Source organism: Corvus kubaryi, unplaced genomic scaffold, assembly GCF_017639235.1.
Source record: "Corvus kubaryi isolate FWS band 111438036 unplaced genomic scaffold, C.kubaryi_AGA036_p1.0 37334, whole genome shotgun sequence".
Taxonomy (NCBI): domain Eukaryota; kingdom Metazoa; phylum Chordata; class Aves; order Passeriformes; family Corvidae; genus Corvus; species Corvus kubaryi.
In genome coordinates this window covers 2099142-2116511 of record NW_024581108.1, presented here as the reverse complement: position 1 = coordinate 2116511, position 17370 = coordinate 2099142, and the positions used below count along the sequence as shown (strand labels likewise).

Below are 17370 nucleotides of genomic sequence, written 5' to 3'. Positions count from 1 at the left end.
TCCTCTTGAACATTAAACATCAGCAGTCCTGGAGCCAACACCTGCCCAGAGTTGTACCAGCCTAAAGCAGGTACCCTGCACCTACAGAGACAGTTTGGAAAGCAGAGGGGTGTGGTTAAAAAGCAGTGTGCTTTTTAAGGCCATGGAGATTCTTCCAGAAGAAGCAGTCTTGGGCCACCTGCCCCAGACATGGATCTTACCAGTCCCACTGGGTTCTTCTGCTCCAGGACCGTGTGTCACTCCCGTGCCAGCTGCCAGCAGGCAACACTGGTTGTGCCTGACAGCCTTGGACAACACACACAAACACCCTGCTCCCAGGGGCTGCTCTCCCAGATGGAGGAAATCCCACTGCTCACAGCAATTCACAAATGAAAAGCAGACTGGCTTCTTTAAATATTATTTATTCCTCAAAGTGTACAACTAGAATATAAAAATATTCCTCGGTGAAAGCAAACCAGGAAAGGATAGGAAATTAAGGCCAAAGGAAAAGCATTTCACTGTTCCAAGGGAAGAAGCCTTCAGAGACAGAGCTTGAAGACTCCTCAAGCTTGGAAGTTAAGGTCGTATTTCTGTATCACAGAAACTTCCTATAGCAGGTCCATAAGTCATCGACTTCATTGTGACTCATAACCTGATGGAATGGGTTTCTAGTTTGTTCTCTTTGAGAACCCAATTACTTCAAGTGCATCACACCAGTAAATGAAATCATTGCAGTGCTTTATTTATTATTAGGCATTTGTTTTTCTTTATTGTGACTACATTACAGCTGCTACAAATACTCCAAGCAGCTGAATTAAAACAACACACTTTCTTGAATATTTCCAATCTCTCTAAGCCTTGGTATTTTTCATGTTCTCCAATACTTGGATTTTTCTGACTAATGAACTCTTCCAATTGCTGGAAAATGTTGAATGCAATTAGTACTTCAATGCACAGCCTCAATGTACGCCGTGCCTAGCAGCTGGGCACTGTAAAAGAGTCCAGTGCTTGGCAGAAGAACTAGAAATCCAGAAGATAAAAGGGAGATTTATGCACACTCCCACCAAGGCCAAATGCAGAATTTAATTGGCAAGGTGAGCAATAAAGGGGCTCCAGAGAGAGCACTGAGGTTATGGCCCCAGTACAACTCACAAAGCAGTAACGAGTTACGATTCCCAGGTTAAAGAATTACAAATTACATTTGGTTCCTCAGCTCACACTCCCCCATGCCAGCCTGCACAACGTGATCAAGCCACTCTATTCCTTTGCTCCTCTCAGTCCAGTTTTACCTCTTCAAGGGGAGATACAAATCACTCCCTCCAGCCCTTCTGCAATTTCATCCAGCCTCTGCCGGCACTCCTCCCGCAGCTGCTCCAGCTCTCTCTGCAGGCTGGCCTCCCTCATCTGCAGTTCTCTGATCACCTCTGTAGCACTGACAGCTGAAACAGGCTCCTTGGATACCTGAGACTGACCAAAGCCCATTTTGCTGGCAGGATGTTTGTTTCTCAGCACCAGCCTGCACGAACCATGCATTTTATTTTTCTTTGGAGCATGAATGAATGCAAGACCTCTCAGCTTCACTTCAGCGCTTTCCTGTATCTTTCTAGTGGCGGCAGAGAACCCTTCCTTCTGTAGTTCTTCTCTTGCTGCCACCTGTAGAGGGAAGAAAAAGAACAGGAAGGGAAGAGTAGGGTACATTTCTGTGAAAAAAATCCTCCCGCCAGGAAACAACACAAAACATCATGCTCAGACTAGGACGTACCAGAAAGAAGAGCCAACTGTTAGTGTAAACTAAAGTGTGTGGCAGTGAAAACTGAATTAAGCTAACATGTGCTTTCAATCAGGCAGCAGCCTCAGTAACCAGAAAGCTGCCTGTAGTCATTTGTTTGCCAGTCCAGCAGCCCCTCCAGTGATGACTTACTCACAAGGCCTCTGCATGCATCCTTTTTACTGGGGAGTGGGTGGTTTGGCTTCAGAGCAAAACACACACAGCAAAAAGGGACACCCAGCAGAGTGACCTTCATCCCTGTCGTGCTTTAAGCCACCAAGTTGTCGTAACAGATTAATTGCCTCGTGAATAACAGCATTATTTCAGTTTGTAAATGCTTTCTGCACTTGGCAATGCTGAAAAGTAGGGGTGACAATCGTAAGCTAGCGATTCCTTAACTCTCAATTCTCATTATGGGGTAACAATTAGGAAAAGGAAAATAATGGAGCAGAGACAAAGAGGCAGAGGCCAAGACCAAAATGAGTACCAGGCAGCACACTTTCACTGAAGACAGGCCCCAATAAAATAAAGCTTTTTTCATGACAGCATCACACTCTGGATGATAAAAGCAATTGTATATACTGGGATTTTTCCAAAGCATTTGATTTAATGTTCTCTAACAATATGATTTGAAGAACTTGCAAGATGGTAATTGCCCTGCCAATTTTACTAGTGGATTAAATATGAATTCAGTGACTCATCTCAAAATGCACTTGTCAGTGGGGAAACATCTGTAAAAGAGGCACCCTGCTAAGGCCTTCAGGGAAATGGTTCTTGGCCCAATGGGATTTCCCATTTCTGCTATGGCAAAAAGCTGCCAACTCAACTCAGTCAAAAAGCAGCAAAGTTTCTCAAAAGCGATGCTGCCTCTGCAACCTGCACAGATCCCAAAGCTCTCCTGAGACTTGTGTGCAGTTCTGGACTTCACGCCTCAAAAAACCACAGGGAAACAGAGAGTAGGATTCACAGCAGGTCACCCAACGACCCACAGGCCAGAAAACTAACCTTGGAAAATGAAACTTAGAGAGTTCAGAATATTCCATTCATGAAGACAGATACGTAATTTGTTTTAGTTCCTAAAAGAAACTGGAAAAGAACGTGGTAAAGATGAGACTTTGCTGACAAAGCCATAAGAAGATCAAATGGATGAAAATTCCAGTTAAGATATTCAGCCTCAGAGTAAGACATTGTTTCCTACTGTGAGGATAATGAACCATGAAATACTTCACTGCAGCTCCAGGGATGAATCCTTTGGCCAAAGCTCAGCTCAGGTCAAGCTCAGAGCTAATGATAACCCTTCCAGCCTTGAAACTGCTCTGCAACCCCTCCCTTTCCTGCCTGTGGGTGAAGCTGAACAACTCCTTGGGGTTTTAAATCTGCAGATCTGCATTAAGATATCAGTACCTTACAGATCAGGGCTTTGACAAGTTCCCTGTAAAGTCAGGGATATTCTGGCAGCTCTCTGAAGCACCAGAGATCAGGCAGAGCTCAAAGCAGCACCAGCTGCAAGGATAAGAGTCCTAAGGTAGCAAAGCACCTGCAGCATTTCCCACTGTCAAGCTACAGCTGTTCAGGATCAGACCAGCTGCTGTCTGTGAGAAAAAAAAGGATTTTTCTTCCCCAGATCAGTGGGGAAGGTTTTATTACTGAAAAAAGTTCAGAAGGTTATGACATACAGAGGATCAGTCTTCATTCTCTTACAGTGGAACACTGCAGGTGCGATGGCTGCAGTCACAGTTAAATTTCCCCACTGACACCAACTTCATCAGGGCTTCACTCACGCATCCCACATCTTCCTTCAGAATATCTTCATGAGTTTTGCAGCCAAGTAATTAATCCTCTCCATAGTCTTCTGATGAGTTATTCTCACCCCTCAGCCTCCGCTTAAAGAAGATTAAGAAAATCAATCACATCAGAAAAGGAGTAAATTTCTCTGAATTTTTACCAACACATTAAAGGCTTTATCGATGCAGAACCATCTGCTAAAGGAGACCTCTGTTGATTAAGGCATTTGAACAGAGAATTGAAGCTGAGAGAAGTCTGTCTTTGTCCTTGTCCAGGAACCAGGGGTCCCTCTTTATCATAATCCCCGAGGAAGCCCAGGGACATCTCTTGCTGTTGGCTGTAAGAATAACTGAGGTGCAATTCTCTAACACCACTTTAGAAGGAACAAAACTGAAAAAATAAATTCAATGTTATCTGGTCTTCCCACAGCCAATGAATAAATGGAAAATGATGTTTGCACAAAGTGGATTTAACAGTGGAATCCAGGATGGGAAAAATTTCCCGTTAGTTACAAACAACAACATCACTCAGCAAACAGAGCCCACAAAACGTTATTTATTTTTCACATTAAACTCAAGCAGAAGCATAGTAGGGCTGTAAAAAAGCATTCCTAATGAAACATAGGTTTTCATATCTCCACCAGTCAAAACTGGAGAATTTTATTATCCATTAAACAAGGCACGTGATGGAGGAGCAGCATGCTCCTCTCAGCACTAAGTGCGTTGAGTTCTAACCCATAGCAGGGTCAGGAATTACTATAGGGAAGCAGGAGCAGTTGTAAGGACAAGGACAACAGCCTTACAGGAAGGAAAACAGAAGTGTAACAGAACCTACATCCAAGTATCAGAAGGGTGTTGCACATGCTATCTTCTATAAAGAGGACCAGCATTTCCTGGGATAACATTAGATAAACTGGAGAGGGGAAATTTTTTTAAATTATCCATATTAAATAAGATAACAAGTTCAGCAAAGCACTATTTATTTCTTATCAGCACACTCTGGAATTGGAAAGCTAACTCCAATTCTGTTCTTCTTGGAAGGCTCTGCAAACATATGTATGGCCACAAATACTCTTGTTGCAGTTTATAGATTTCAATTGCTAAAAATCTCCGAGGGTTACTTTCAAGCAATATCCTCTACTCTTCACATCCTGAATGCTTCTGAAAATACTCAATAATCTCCCCCTGTATGGTTAATTGATGCACCTTAACAGCTTGCTGTCTCCCATTAGTCAGCACACAACGATTATTCTACTCTGCAAAACAATCTCAATAGACCACTTTGTATTAAACAAACATATTGTAAAAGATTAGGAGCCTCAGCATTTTGTGCCTGCCCATTTCTATCCCACAGCTCTGCCTTTCAGTCTCAATCTACCAGCTGGAATTTGAATTCCCAATTAGGTGCATAGTGCTGTCTGAAAACTGCTGCACATCCTCTCCAAATAAATACAACAACATGATAATCATCTCTTCCACTTGTACAGAACCATCCTCATCCCAAAGGAACCCAGTGCACTTTGAGAAAATCCACTCCAAACACAGAGGGAATCAGTATCTTCAAACTGACACATCCCCTGCTCTGCAGCAGGTTGGGTTCTCCCTTCCAGCTCTTCATCTCACCACGTCACCGACTGCTCTTTGGGACAGGACAGGGGCCAAACTGCCCTGAGCACTCCCAAATGCTCTCCTTTAGATAACATCAGTCTTCAAAAGGTATTAGGAACTGAAAGCTAACAGGAAAACTGTAATGACTGTCATGTTCTAACAAGAAGCCAACAAACAAGTGGAGTTGCAGGGAGCAGTACTGCATCTTAGGTCAGACTGAAAAGGGACTTCAAGTGACAGCCAGCCTGTGCTGTCCTCCCCAAACCTGGCACAGTGCAAAGGGCTGCAGTGTGCACAGGCACAGATACTGCCAGCATACCCACAAGCAGGAATGTACAAAGGAATAAGCACTACAATAAAACAGATCTCTTCAACACTGGCTGGAGGGTGGGCAGAGAGAAGTGGCCTCTAGTCCCCAGCACGGTGGAACCAAGCCCGGCAGGACATCCATCAAGCATGGAAGGGATTTGCCATCTCCCTGGGACATCCCTGGGATACTGCGTTTACAAAACCATTCAGGCTGGCATCTGACTGAGGAAAACGCCCAAGTCAAAACAGAAAAGGATGGGCCCAGTACAGAGCTGGACAGGGGAACATCCAAAGGGGAAGCACATCCAAAATCCAGGCTGAGCAGGCAGCTTGGTTAATCCACCATGGTGGATTAACTTTTGCACCAATGCACAGAAGAGGCTTCAAGCCTGCAAACACCATGATTAACTTCCCAGCACTTCTTCAGCCCAGCCTTCTCTGAAATGGCTTCTAACCAAAGACAGTTGTCTGAATGAAAAGGATAGCCAGTACTATCCCAGCTATTTTCAGTCCTGGGGATCCTCTGGCTTCGAATAAATTTCGTAACAACGAGTTCAGTGGGTAAATCATGGCATAGGTAACATGTTGCATATTTTGAGTAAGCTGCCTTCCAGTTTCATTGCATCTTCCACAGTTTTGAGGCCAGAACAGCGTTACCAAGATTCACCTCCCCTGGACGAGTGACAATTTGCCATGTGGACAGCCCCAGTCTTTCTGCTGCCCATCTTGTGAAGCTCTGCTTCCATCAACTGCTTAGATGCCCTACACACTGAGCTCACCTGATCCCTCCTCAAAAGGAGACCTTCCAGCCCCTCAGCTCCCTCACATTTGCCTGCACCTTTCTCGTAATGAGCTTTCCAGAGCTCTCCATTTCACTCCATAGGGCTTGGAATCATGCCAGAGAGGCTGATCTCTCTCACATTTTTAATAACTCACTAATAAAAAGTGCAGTAAAAATTACGCACAAATTGGTTCTTTTTCTGCTAAAAAGCAAGCTGAACGTGAACTTCTTCAGAGAGAATGTTACCAACATGCAAGACATCCCAAAGAGATGCTAAGAGATCTAGATAACCACATCCTGTTACTTAAATCATTTCTAGTAATGGCCTAGTGAAAGTGACAATCTTCCAAATGCTGGAAGTCAACGTTTCAGCTTTTTAGAACTTCACATGGCAACCTGAAAGCCTCAGAAAGTGAATGAATGCTCTGCCTCTCAATTACATCCTTGAAGGAAGCCACTAACAAGAGATGGAGGTTTAAAAAGCAGCAGCAAGGAAAGGTCCAAACATCCACTTCCAGGAAGAGGAGGAGGACTCATAGGAGCATTTCCATTTTATGATTGTATTGTTGCCAGCTTCAAAGAGGGAATAGCAAACCAAACAGCTGGAGTTTCTTTTGAAGTGGATTATAAAGACCAGAATCATGTCATTACTTTTAAACCCCAATCTCTTCATATTATTCTAGGAGTTTTGCAGGAACAGCTAGGACAGCATTGTTCAGAAAAACACTCTGCAAAAGCCTAGAAATGGCACATTTTCTGTCTCCAGTCCTATCTGTCCACTCCTCCTCTCATATTTCTCTGATGAACAGGGAGAAGACCCCACATGCATACATGATGAAATACAAATAATCCTTGCCAAGCTGTACGGATACTACACACTGTGATGACTGCCTCTGCCAGAAAATACAATGAGCCTGGGAGCATCCTTTGTGCTCCTAGATGCAAGGAACAAACAGAAAAATCTCAGATCTTGTCTTTTGGGGTTGGGGAGTGAAAGGAAATTAGGAAATATAAACAGATACAATATCCAAGCCACCAAGTCATGCTCCTTTGCCATCAGGGCATAATAACCCAACACATTTGATAAACTCTGAAAACACCAAACAGCATTTGACTTGCAGAATTTTGTACTCCTAAAGGATGCTCATTTCCGAGTTTCATTTTAAACCTATCACGTCTCAGAAGGCCCCTGTGCCTGGGGAGTTGAAAGGATGAAGTGAAATACTACATGCTTGGCAATATAAGATTAATGAAGGGTGAGACTGCAGGAGTGGAAGAGACCCGCCAAACCAGTCGGTGCACTCACCACGCCCTGGCCCCAAACAGCTCCCCAGCACATCACAACATCTCAAGCATGGCTTCACCAGCCTGGAAGAGCTACCCAGAGCTCTCAGTCTCCATGTAAACTGAGCAGACTCTAGTTCAACAGACAAGCATCAATTTTAGATAAAGATCTGTAAGTAAAAAATGAAAGCGGTATAAGCACAGAGATATTGCCATCTCCCCGAGGCTGCGGGGCAGAAATCCTGACAGCTGGGCACTAGAAACCAGGAATAGCAAATTAACACTGATTTACGAGCTTTCTGTTTCCAGAGTGGAATCCAAATCAGTCCAGGGGCTGAGCCTTACAAGCACTTGTCTTTAATCAGTACAAACACTTTATAAAGGATCATTATTTATACCTTGTATTGCCTTAGTGTTTTTTCCCCTACCACCCCCTAAGAAATGCCTTGCAGAGCTGCAATCCCAGCTGACAGTCTATCTGGGATTCAGAGAACAGGATACAGAAAACAGGATAAACAAGGATTTGCAGACTACTTTTAGAAAGTCCTCCTTGACAGCACTAAAAAAACAGCAGCAAGTAAAAAAGAAAAGAGCAAAAGGAAATAATAAGCAAGAGTACCAATAACATAGTGGAGGGAAGAGCAGAGTTCACTCTAAGCACAGCAGCAATATCTGTAAGTATTAAATAAAAGTAGAATACAATCAAAATAGTCACAGGGATCCCACAATTCCCACCCACAACCCCTTTGTGTTCCTATACAAGGATTTCCTCACTGTACAACACGCATTCTGCACCTTGCTGCACATGGAGCAGCACTGAAAAGCAGCACCCAAGAAGATGCCCAAGCAGAGTTTGCCTCAAACATCATCAGGGATTGCAGGAACTGAACATGCCAGCACTGCTTCTCCTTGTACAGAACAGAAATCAGTATCTTAAGGGGTCTGTGTGACCCCCAAAGACATAAAACCAAAGCTTTTTTCACACATAAATAGGGTGAGGGCTTTAGCCTTCTTTAACAAGAAACAATAATTTGGCTGGGGCACCAGTTTCTTTTAACAAAAATGTTTGCCTTTTTTTTTTTTTTTTTTTGGAACAATGATAGTTAAGGTTAAATGCTTTCCTTCCTTAGCTGTAGACAGTGACCCATTCAGCCTCAGAGGAGCAGAGAAAGGCACTATTTCAAGGGATGCTGTGAATGCATAATTGACAGAAAATCAAGTCCTGCAGCTCCTACTGCTGGGAAAAATTATAGAGCGGGGGGGACAGGACCCTGCAGGCCCTATGAAGTTCAAACATTTGCTGAGAAGGAAAATCAGGCCTCCAACCTTCAGAAAATAATCTGCTGCTTATGTACAAAAGCCCACAAGTTAAAGCAAAAGCAATATCTGAAATCAGCTGTTCCGGAAACACCACAACACTGAGTAAGCAGGTGTTTTACTGCAAAAAATACCTTACCCTAATTTCAAATTCTTGTCTTATAGCAACTTGCCCAAATGTAATTTCAAGCCTCTAAGAAAGTTACAGTTAGTACTGCAGCTCTATAAACCTTGTCTCATTGAACCAAGCTTCTCTGCTGTCAGCTTTCAAGGGTTTTAATTTTCTGCTGCAATTTCTACACACTCAAGACTAACCAGTTTCAAAAAGCTAGAAACCATCACTTTCTATTTTAATAGCTGAAGACTTCCCACACTGTCCTGCCTAAATAAGGTTTCTTTCTTCTCGTGAGATCCTTGATTGTACACAAAGAGACTTGAAATAGCCCATTTAATGCCAATGCTCATGCATTTGTGGATTAAAGTCATAATAAACTGTTTGAATAGTCTATCTATCACAAAGCACAGGCTACAGTCTCTCACCTGGTAATTTCTGCAATGTTCTGCTACATTTTGGTAAACTACGGGGTCTCTTCTAGAAACATAGTGTTGGGTTTCTAAACACAGACTCCAGCAGATCAAAATACTACCCTATCACTGCACTACCTCAGCAGTGAAATCCAATTATGATTAAAAACACGCCTTTCTCAGCAAGTTCCACCTCAGCCACTGGGTCTGCTTATACCATCTTTCATCTAAAGTCTAATACCCTCAAAATTCCACTTCTGCCTAGGAATTTGCAGAACACAGTCCAGCTATGAACTTTGCCTTGGTAATTACACTTTTCTCACTTCTCAAAAAGCCAGACCAAATGAATTCCTTTATTACCCTTCCTTTAATCCTTTCTAACCTTTCAACCATTTCCCACCTGTGATGGTGGTGTAAGTGGTGCCAACACATTTCATTAAACTCTGAATTGTGATCTGTATCTTACCTGCCATTCAATGGCCAGTGGCAGATCGCAACACTTAGTTGCCAATAACCCAGCAACTCTTCCATGACCCATTACCCACTATTTCCTAAGGCCATGAAATGGAAAGGTTTCCATATAACCAAAATCAAACTGGCTTGAGGTACAGGAATTGGTACTTCTTACTAAACCCACCCCCCAGCAACAGGAAGAAACTTAAATAATGTCTTTTGGCTTAACAATAATTACAGCAGCTAAAGCAAAATTGCACCTTAATAAAACCACTAATTTTTAATATTCGTTATTAGTTCAGCATGAGGAAAAAATCTCAGGCCTTTGGAACTGGTGGTGAATAAATGAAAGGGGTGATCCCAAAGTAATATCAGTGGGGACATTATTTGTCCCATAAACTATGAAGATATTTTAGAAGGGCTGTAAAGCTAAGCTATAGCAACTGACAGAAGATGTAATTATACAAGCAGCTGCACTCCAAATTTTGTCGGGATCTGCAATTTCCTGCAATTAGGGAGGAATGTATGCATCTCCAATCTTATGCATTTTAAAGCAAGACATTCACCATCAGAATGCTCCTGGTGCACCTACTGTTATTCCAACACAAACTGACAGGGAAGCCATGGAGAAGCTGGTTACCTATCTTATCTAGGAATAGATGTTGTAACTACAAATACAGTTCTAATGCCCAGAACGCACACAGCTGCATCTGAGGAGAAGAGCTGCCACAGCCTGGCAGGGCACTGCTGCTCCCTGCTTCAATTAAACATCAGATACTGCAAAGCACTTCCTAAGCCTTCAGATCAGCATCCACACTGTTCTCTCCAATGGAAAGATGGTGAGGAAGCACAGTAATGAAAAGTTAGATGCTAATTAAAGCATTTGACTCAGATAATTTAATAACGAGGAGTGACCTGATCTTGTCAGAACAGATAACAGATTTTCTTAGGGTTTGCTTGGTTTGTTTTGGGAGCTTTTTACTTTGGTTTTTCTTTAAGATAATCCAATGGGTCTGTACTTAAGACTCATGTCTCTAAATTCATTGATGGGAGTCAGAAGTGTCAATTTAGCTTAAGATAAAGGAAAAGGATACAGGATGAAGAAAAGAGGAGAGAACAACATTAATATTTTTCAGAGTCTTTACCAGAAAAATACAAATACCCCTCCAAATATCAGTACGAAAGCACACAACTGATAAAAGCATTGCCTGTGTGCTGAGCCTACAAATAACTACGACAGGGGCAAAGCCAAGGGGAAATGAATCCTGTTAGGCCTGAGAGCAGCTGAACTCTGTGAGAGCTGCACAGTGAGCCCATGTGACAGAGCTGCTCAGGGTCAGGGCTGCACCCAGCTCTCCTCCTGCCATGGAGCTTCACTCCCTGAAGAGATGCATCGAGGCAGCTCCTCCAAGAACAGCCCTTGGGACGGATCCCTAAAGGACATACCTGAGGCAAGCAGCTCAGAACTCAGGCAGCTATGCTGAAAGCCTCATGAGATCCATCCCTCTTCCACAGAGCTATAAAAAAGTATCCTTGCTCAGGGGACACCTTAGCACTCTCTAAAACTCCCCAAGAGGAGGTTGCAGCTGGGTGGGGATCAGCCTCTTCTCCCAGGTAACAAGCGATAGAACAAGAGGAAACAGCCTCAAGCCTGGGGGCGTCTGTGTTGGATATCAGGAAAAATTTCTTCACAGAAAGGGTTGTCAAACACTGGAACAGGCTGCCCAGGAAAGTGGCTGAGTCACTATCCCCAAAGAATTTAAAAGACATGTAGATGTGGCATTAAGTGACATAGTTTAGTGGTAGATTTGGCAATGCTGGATTTGACTCTGTGATCTTAGCAGGTTTTTTCAATCTAAATGAGTCTATGATTCCAAGATTCTGTTCCATAATATTTTCTGTACTCTCTGCTTCTGATTTTTTGGCATATGAAATTCGCTTCCCAGTGGTTAACTTCTGAGAAGAACAATTGAACTCAAAGAAAAAAACAAATAGGAGTCAAAAATGTAATTATACTACTGCAGCAACTCTGCAGATCCAGACTAGGACAGATCTTAAAATAATAAATGGTCTTCAAAGAAATTTCTGCACCACCTCTGCTCACCTGAAGAGGATGCCAGCACAAAAAGAGCAGACATGAAACTTCAGCAAGAAGATCCAAGCTGACCAGAATCCCTGTGCTCTGGAGCCAGGAGCTCACCTGAACCTCTTCAGCTCCTTCCCAAGAAGATATGCAAGCCTGCCCCTCGGGACAGTCTCTACTCTGAGGAAGTGGGACAGCTCCTAGCAGGATCATCAAACCTGCAGACTCTTTACCAGCAACTACACTGAGACACAACCCAGACTTGTGAAATTCTGAATGCACACCACAGGAAGTAAGAGGGAAAAAAACCCCTATTTCCTTCTCCAAATTAGAAATCTTGAGCATTTACAGTAATTTAAAAAGTTCCATTCTACCATTCCAGCCTTTCATAACTCATTTCTTTCTAACTACAGTTTTATCTCTAGACTTTCCCAAATCTTTGAATTCAATTAGAAGATCACAGAAATTAAAGTAGGAATAGGCACATACTGAAAATATATGATATGAAAACCAGAATATGCCAGTGTAAGTAATTTAGACACTTGCAAAAAGGCTGCAGTGCTACTCTGAAAAAGACCCTGACAACTACAAATTACAAAGGAAGGCAACAGACAAGTATTGCTTTGGATAATAAATTGCTCACTTACTTTTCAATTTGTTCTACCAAACTTTTATCTTGGGCAGCGGAGACAAACACTGATGACAGATCATCTCAGATCTAAGTGGCCTGCAGAAGCTTGGAGGGTCCCACTCTGCTTTTAGAATTCTTTTATCACTGTGCAACATGAAAGCAGCCACTTCAGAACGAGTGCTGCTTGTGCCTTGCACCTCTCTATATTATCCTGCTTCAAGAGAACAGGATGTGAAACTTGAAATTCAAGCAGTGGGGTCCTTGTATAGACAGCCAGCAAAAGGCATGTTGATACAAACCACTCCTAAAATATAGAGATGAGAGGAAGGTATTACCACCTAGTCATACAAATTTTCAGAAAAGGGTTTTTCTTATCCAAGAATTACAAATAAAAAGAAAACAAAAAAATCCCATGACTTATAGGGAATTTTTTCACCTCCAAACTGGTTTCATTTCCAGTTAGAAAATACTCCCTTGTCCCTTCCAGGGGCTTTGTATGACGACTGCAGAATCCCCCAGCACCCATCCCTGTACTCTTCTCCCTGCTTTTAGGGAAGGCAGGAGTCATGCATCCAGAGCAGTAAAGGTCATTCCAGCAACACAGCCTATCCACAACTATGGCACGAGGAAAATGAACTTGAACTCCCAGGTGGAGATTTTCTACAGGAAACATTTTCAGAGTTTCAGTGCAGACATTTTCTAAAGCCACTACTCTTCAGATGCATTCAGCAGTGTCTATTATCTCACAATCTGAGGGTGAGTAGCAGCTGTAGGTGGATGTGAGGCTGCTGGGGTGGCCCCTGTGACTCTTGCCGCAGTTAAAGGCCAGGCCCTGCAAAGGGAGACAATCAAACAGCTCTCAGGGCTTACAGAGAGCCAGTAAAATGAAGCAAAATGATGAGTTTGGAGCTCAGAAGCGTACTAAAGCTTTATTTAGATGCATTTCTGGCTGGAGAGAAGATATGTGACAACACTAAATTACAGGTTTACTTTTATGTCAGCTCTTCTACAAGCACAAGGGACAAAGACAGAAACAAGGTGGATACTTTTTTCTCTTATGATCAAGTAACCTTGATTTCAGGCAGACAACTGAGAGAACAAGGCCAAGGTTTCAAGAAAAAAGGAAACAAAGTTAAGCTTTGAATGCATGAATGCAAATAATCCTTCTAAAAGCACCTCTGTCAACTCACCAAAAAAACCCCAAAAAACCCCAAGCAGTGCTGCAAAGCACTCAATGACCCCAGCTCCCGCTGGCAGAGGGGGAACCCATCCCCACAGTCTGCCTAGAGCTGCAAAGCAAGCCAAGCACCTCCTGGAAGTTACTGTCCCCAAAACCCACTCTGAAAGGTTCAGTAAAACACACTAATAGTGTTTCAGGGAGAGCTATCTAAAATACAGCCTCTGGCTGTGGTGTTTAACATGGCCTCTGTCAGCCAGAATTAGCTATGACCCCACGGTGCTGCCCTTGTGGAGGACAACATGTGTTGTAGTGGCTCACCACTGGCAAGACAAAATCCAGCAACCTTGTGGCTTCTGGTACCTCAAATCCCACCCTCAGCCTCCAAGCTTTTCAAAAGATAGTGGTGCTGGGACCTGTGCTTCCATATCTTGTACATCTGAGCCCTGCAGACATTCCTAGTCTTCATCCTTGTTTTATTCGGTGCTTTAACTGTGAGAACCTAAGTGCTACACTTATTTCTTTAAAATGCACTAAAACATTTACAGTGGCTACAAAACACATTCTCTCGTTGCAATGGGGTTTTTTTACACTTTATCATTAAATAAAGCTCATCTAAAATTTATTGGAGTATAATTCTCCAGCTGCATTTATTACATGTTTCATTGCCTTGGTCAGTATCCAACATCTTCATAAATAATGCAAGTAAAATATTAACACTGGTTATTTATTATACTTTAACTGATCCTGTCACCTAAGCAAACATTTTGGCAAAGGAAGGGAAAGCAGCACCTTCTGGGAAGCAAGAAAAACTTTCACCCACGCACACCTAAACCCCAGAGTTCTGCACACAGAACAGGAGACGGCACTCAAGTTTTTAATGTTCCACTCCTCCCTAAGGAGCTGGAGTCTTTTAGCATACATAAGCCCCATGAAAAATGTCAGGCTAGGTAATTTATTTTCAGTTACAGTTTTTGTGTGTGTTTGAAATCAGTTTGCTGATTTAGCCACTGGTACACGGAGTGCCTCTGTGTCTCACACAGCTCGGCACTCATTCAGCAATCTGCACAGTGAGTTGCATCTGCAAACGAAGAATAAATACTTATCTTTCCAACCCTTTGTATGCTGCAAGCTTAACATTGACTATTCAAGTCTGGCCAGCCTACACAGAGTTCTCAGAAGCAAGCAAGAGACTTTCAGAAAATCTCCCAGCTCTGCTTATGTGCAGTAACTTTCCTCATGCACACCAGCCCTAAACCAGGGTAACTTGGGACTTCAGGTCTAAAGCAGATTTTAGATCCTGCTGTCAAAAGGAGAACTAGATGCACAGGCATGATTCCTTTCCTCCTTCCATCACAAGAGAGAGCACACTGCCTTCCATGAACAATCACTTGGATCTCTACATGCACTTACCAGAAACAAGCAGCCTCGGATCTCCTGCTAGGAATATTGATGAGTGAGAAATAAACCAGTGCAAGAAAATACAAGAGCAAAGAGTGAATATAAAGATCAGGACTTACTTCCTACTGTTTACAGCAGATTCATGTTTTCTAATAGCCTAAATCTGCCAGAGCCACGGCAATTCCATCAGCAGCAAATTAAATCCTACATTTAACTAAATAAGAACTGCACATAAGAGCCAGTAGACTTGTCCCTCCTTGCTGTCCTCCTGCCCACGTCCTCCACTGCTCCCTTTGATGGATGTTTTGGTTGATCTCTGTGGGTTTCCTCCCCCTTCCCAAACATCTGGGCCCAGCCAACCATGCACTTCCAAAAGCTGCTCTTGTGGTCTTGCTAGTTCTTCAATTTCTTTTCGCATGAGGAGCTCCACTGACAGCTGCTCAGTGCTCCAGATGGAGGTTTGCAAATACAAAGTGCAACACAGAAGCGTTCTGGGACCAGGAAAGGGAATATGCTGACTGAGGAAATACACCAGCACTGAACCATTCCCTACCACCCCTCCACTTCCTCCACCCCAGACAGCATGGATAATTAACTGCTCACTACACTAACATCTTCATATTAGCAAAAAGCCCAGGGAACTAGAATAAACAGCAGCAACAGCAAAGATGAAATGGGAACAGTGTGCTCACAAAAAAAAAAAAAAAGAAAAAGAAAAGGTGGTTTTGACAAGCCTCAGAGAGTTCTTCAGGAAGAGCCCAGCTCTCTTCGCCACAAATCCCTGATTTAAGGCAACAGAAACACAACCCAGCCCTGCACCAGTGCAGGAAGGAACTGAGCCCACTGGGAGCCAGTCCAGCCCCACCAGTGCTCCTCACCATTCCCATGGTGCAGAAAGCAACAAGAATTCACATTTTCCTAGCAGTGGCTACTAGGGACCCACAGCTCCTCACCCCCTCTCCAATCATTATGAGGCATACAGAAAATCTTTGGAAGTGCATTTATCTAAGTAGGTACAATTCAAGTCAATTTTGGTAAGAAAAACAAAAAAACTCAACCACAACCAGAAGGATATAGGACTATGTTCCAGCATCAGCTTCTGGAGCTGCTCCCCTGCTTCAGATTTTGAAGACTTAAATCAAAAGTAATCAAAAACCATTTAGTCTTTTATAAATGTAAGAACCTTAGAAGAAAGAGCTCTCTTTTTAGACTCTACAAGGTCTGCAGCAGTGTGCTGTGATGAGCTGGCAGTGGCAAAATGTTGAAGTGAAATCACAGAACTCTTGGGATGGAGTGAAAGTCTCTCTATGTTTCAGTCCCTACCACCTTCACCTGATTGGGTGCCCCAGGCCATTCCTGCAACCCCTGCACCCGCCCTGTCCCCAGAAAGAGAAAACAAAACGTCCCCGTCCCATACAGCCCCTCCCCAACACACTTGAATTCAAAGGGCATCTCTTCTGACACAGGGCAGCCCTGCATCCTCCCATCCCTACCCGGGAGACAGGTGCAAGGGTTTGGGAGGGTTAGGGATTATTGAATGGAGGGGAGAAGATGGATCAGGAGAAAAACACAGAAACAAACACAGAATGTAGGTTTCAGTGCTCTCCCACTGTGATTAAGGAGGTCTGGTATGGGCCAGGGATTCCAGTCTCGCCTGGGTACTCAGACACACCACTGGCCAAGCACACAAGCACAGCCACCAGTATTTCTGGGGAGAATTGGTGTGTGGAAAGAGCATGTTCCAGCTCAGATTAATGGCTCTAAGCCTTTCTGCTCTGTGCCTCAGAGATGTATGCATGAGCAAGCTCCATCCCATCACACCACCATCTCAAAGGAGTCTGGCTTGCTTTTAAATGCAAGAGAACACAGAGGGTCCCAGGATACAATATCCCAAGTTTCAACAAACGCTCAGAATGGTACAAGCATTTACGTGATGAAAACTGAAACGATTACCATGTGGAGTCAAATACTCTGCATTCCAGCTTTGTGGATGCCAAATGTTTTAACACAGACTGAAATCAAATCCTCCCCTCTAATAGAGGAGCAGGTAACAAAATATTCAGAAACGAAAAAGCAAACAAACAAGTTCTCTTCTGGGATTAGGAGATTTCATCTTTTACAGTTAAGTTTGTTTCTGAGAGGAGAAATGTTCTTAAAGCTTAACCATTTCCCTCCCCTTTTTGATCATTTCCAGATCCCCAAAATGTCACCAAAGAAATGATTATTTGCCCAGTACTGCAAAGAAAAGAGCAAAGCTAACAAAGAAAGCC

At 43.2% G+C, this 17370-nt stretch overlaps 1 protein-coding gene across 1 annotated transcript in view; it reads right to left on the bottom strand.

Annotated features, from left to right (window-relative positions):
* Positions 1 to 385: 385 nt before the first annotated feature.
* Positions 386 to 17370, bottom strand: part of TEDC1 (tubulin epsilon and delta complex 1) — a 68561-nt gene continuing 51576 nt past the window's right edge. The window contains exon 9 of the mRNA XM_042031038.1: positions 386 to 1632. Within this exon, the coding sequence (XP_041886972.1) occupies positions 1273 to 1632 (360 nt within the window). The 3' untranslated portion in view covers positions 386 to 1272. The remainder of the gene's footprint in view (positions 1633 to 17370) is intronic.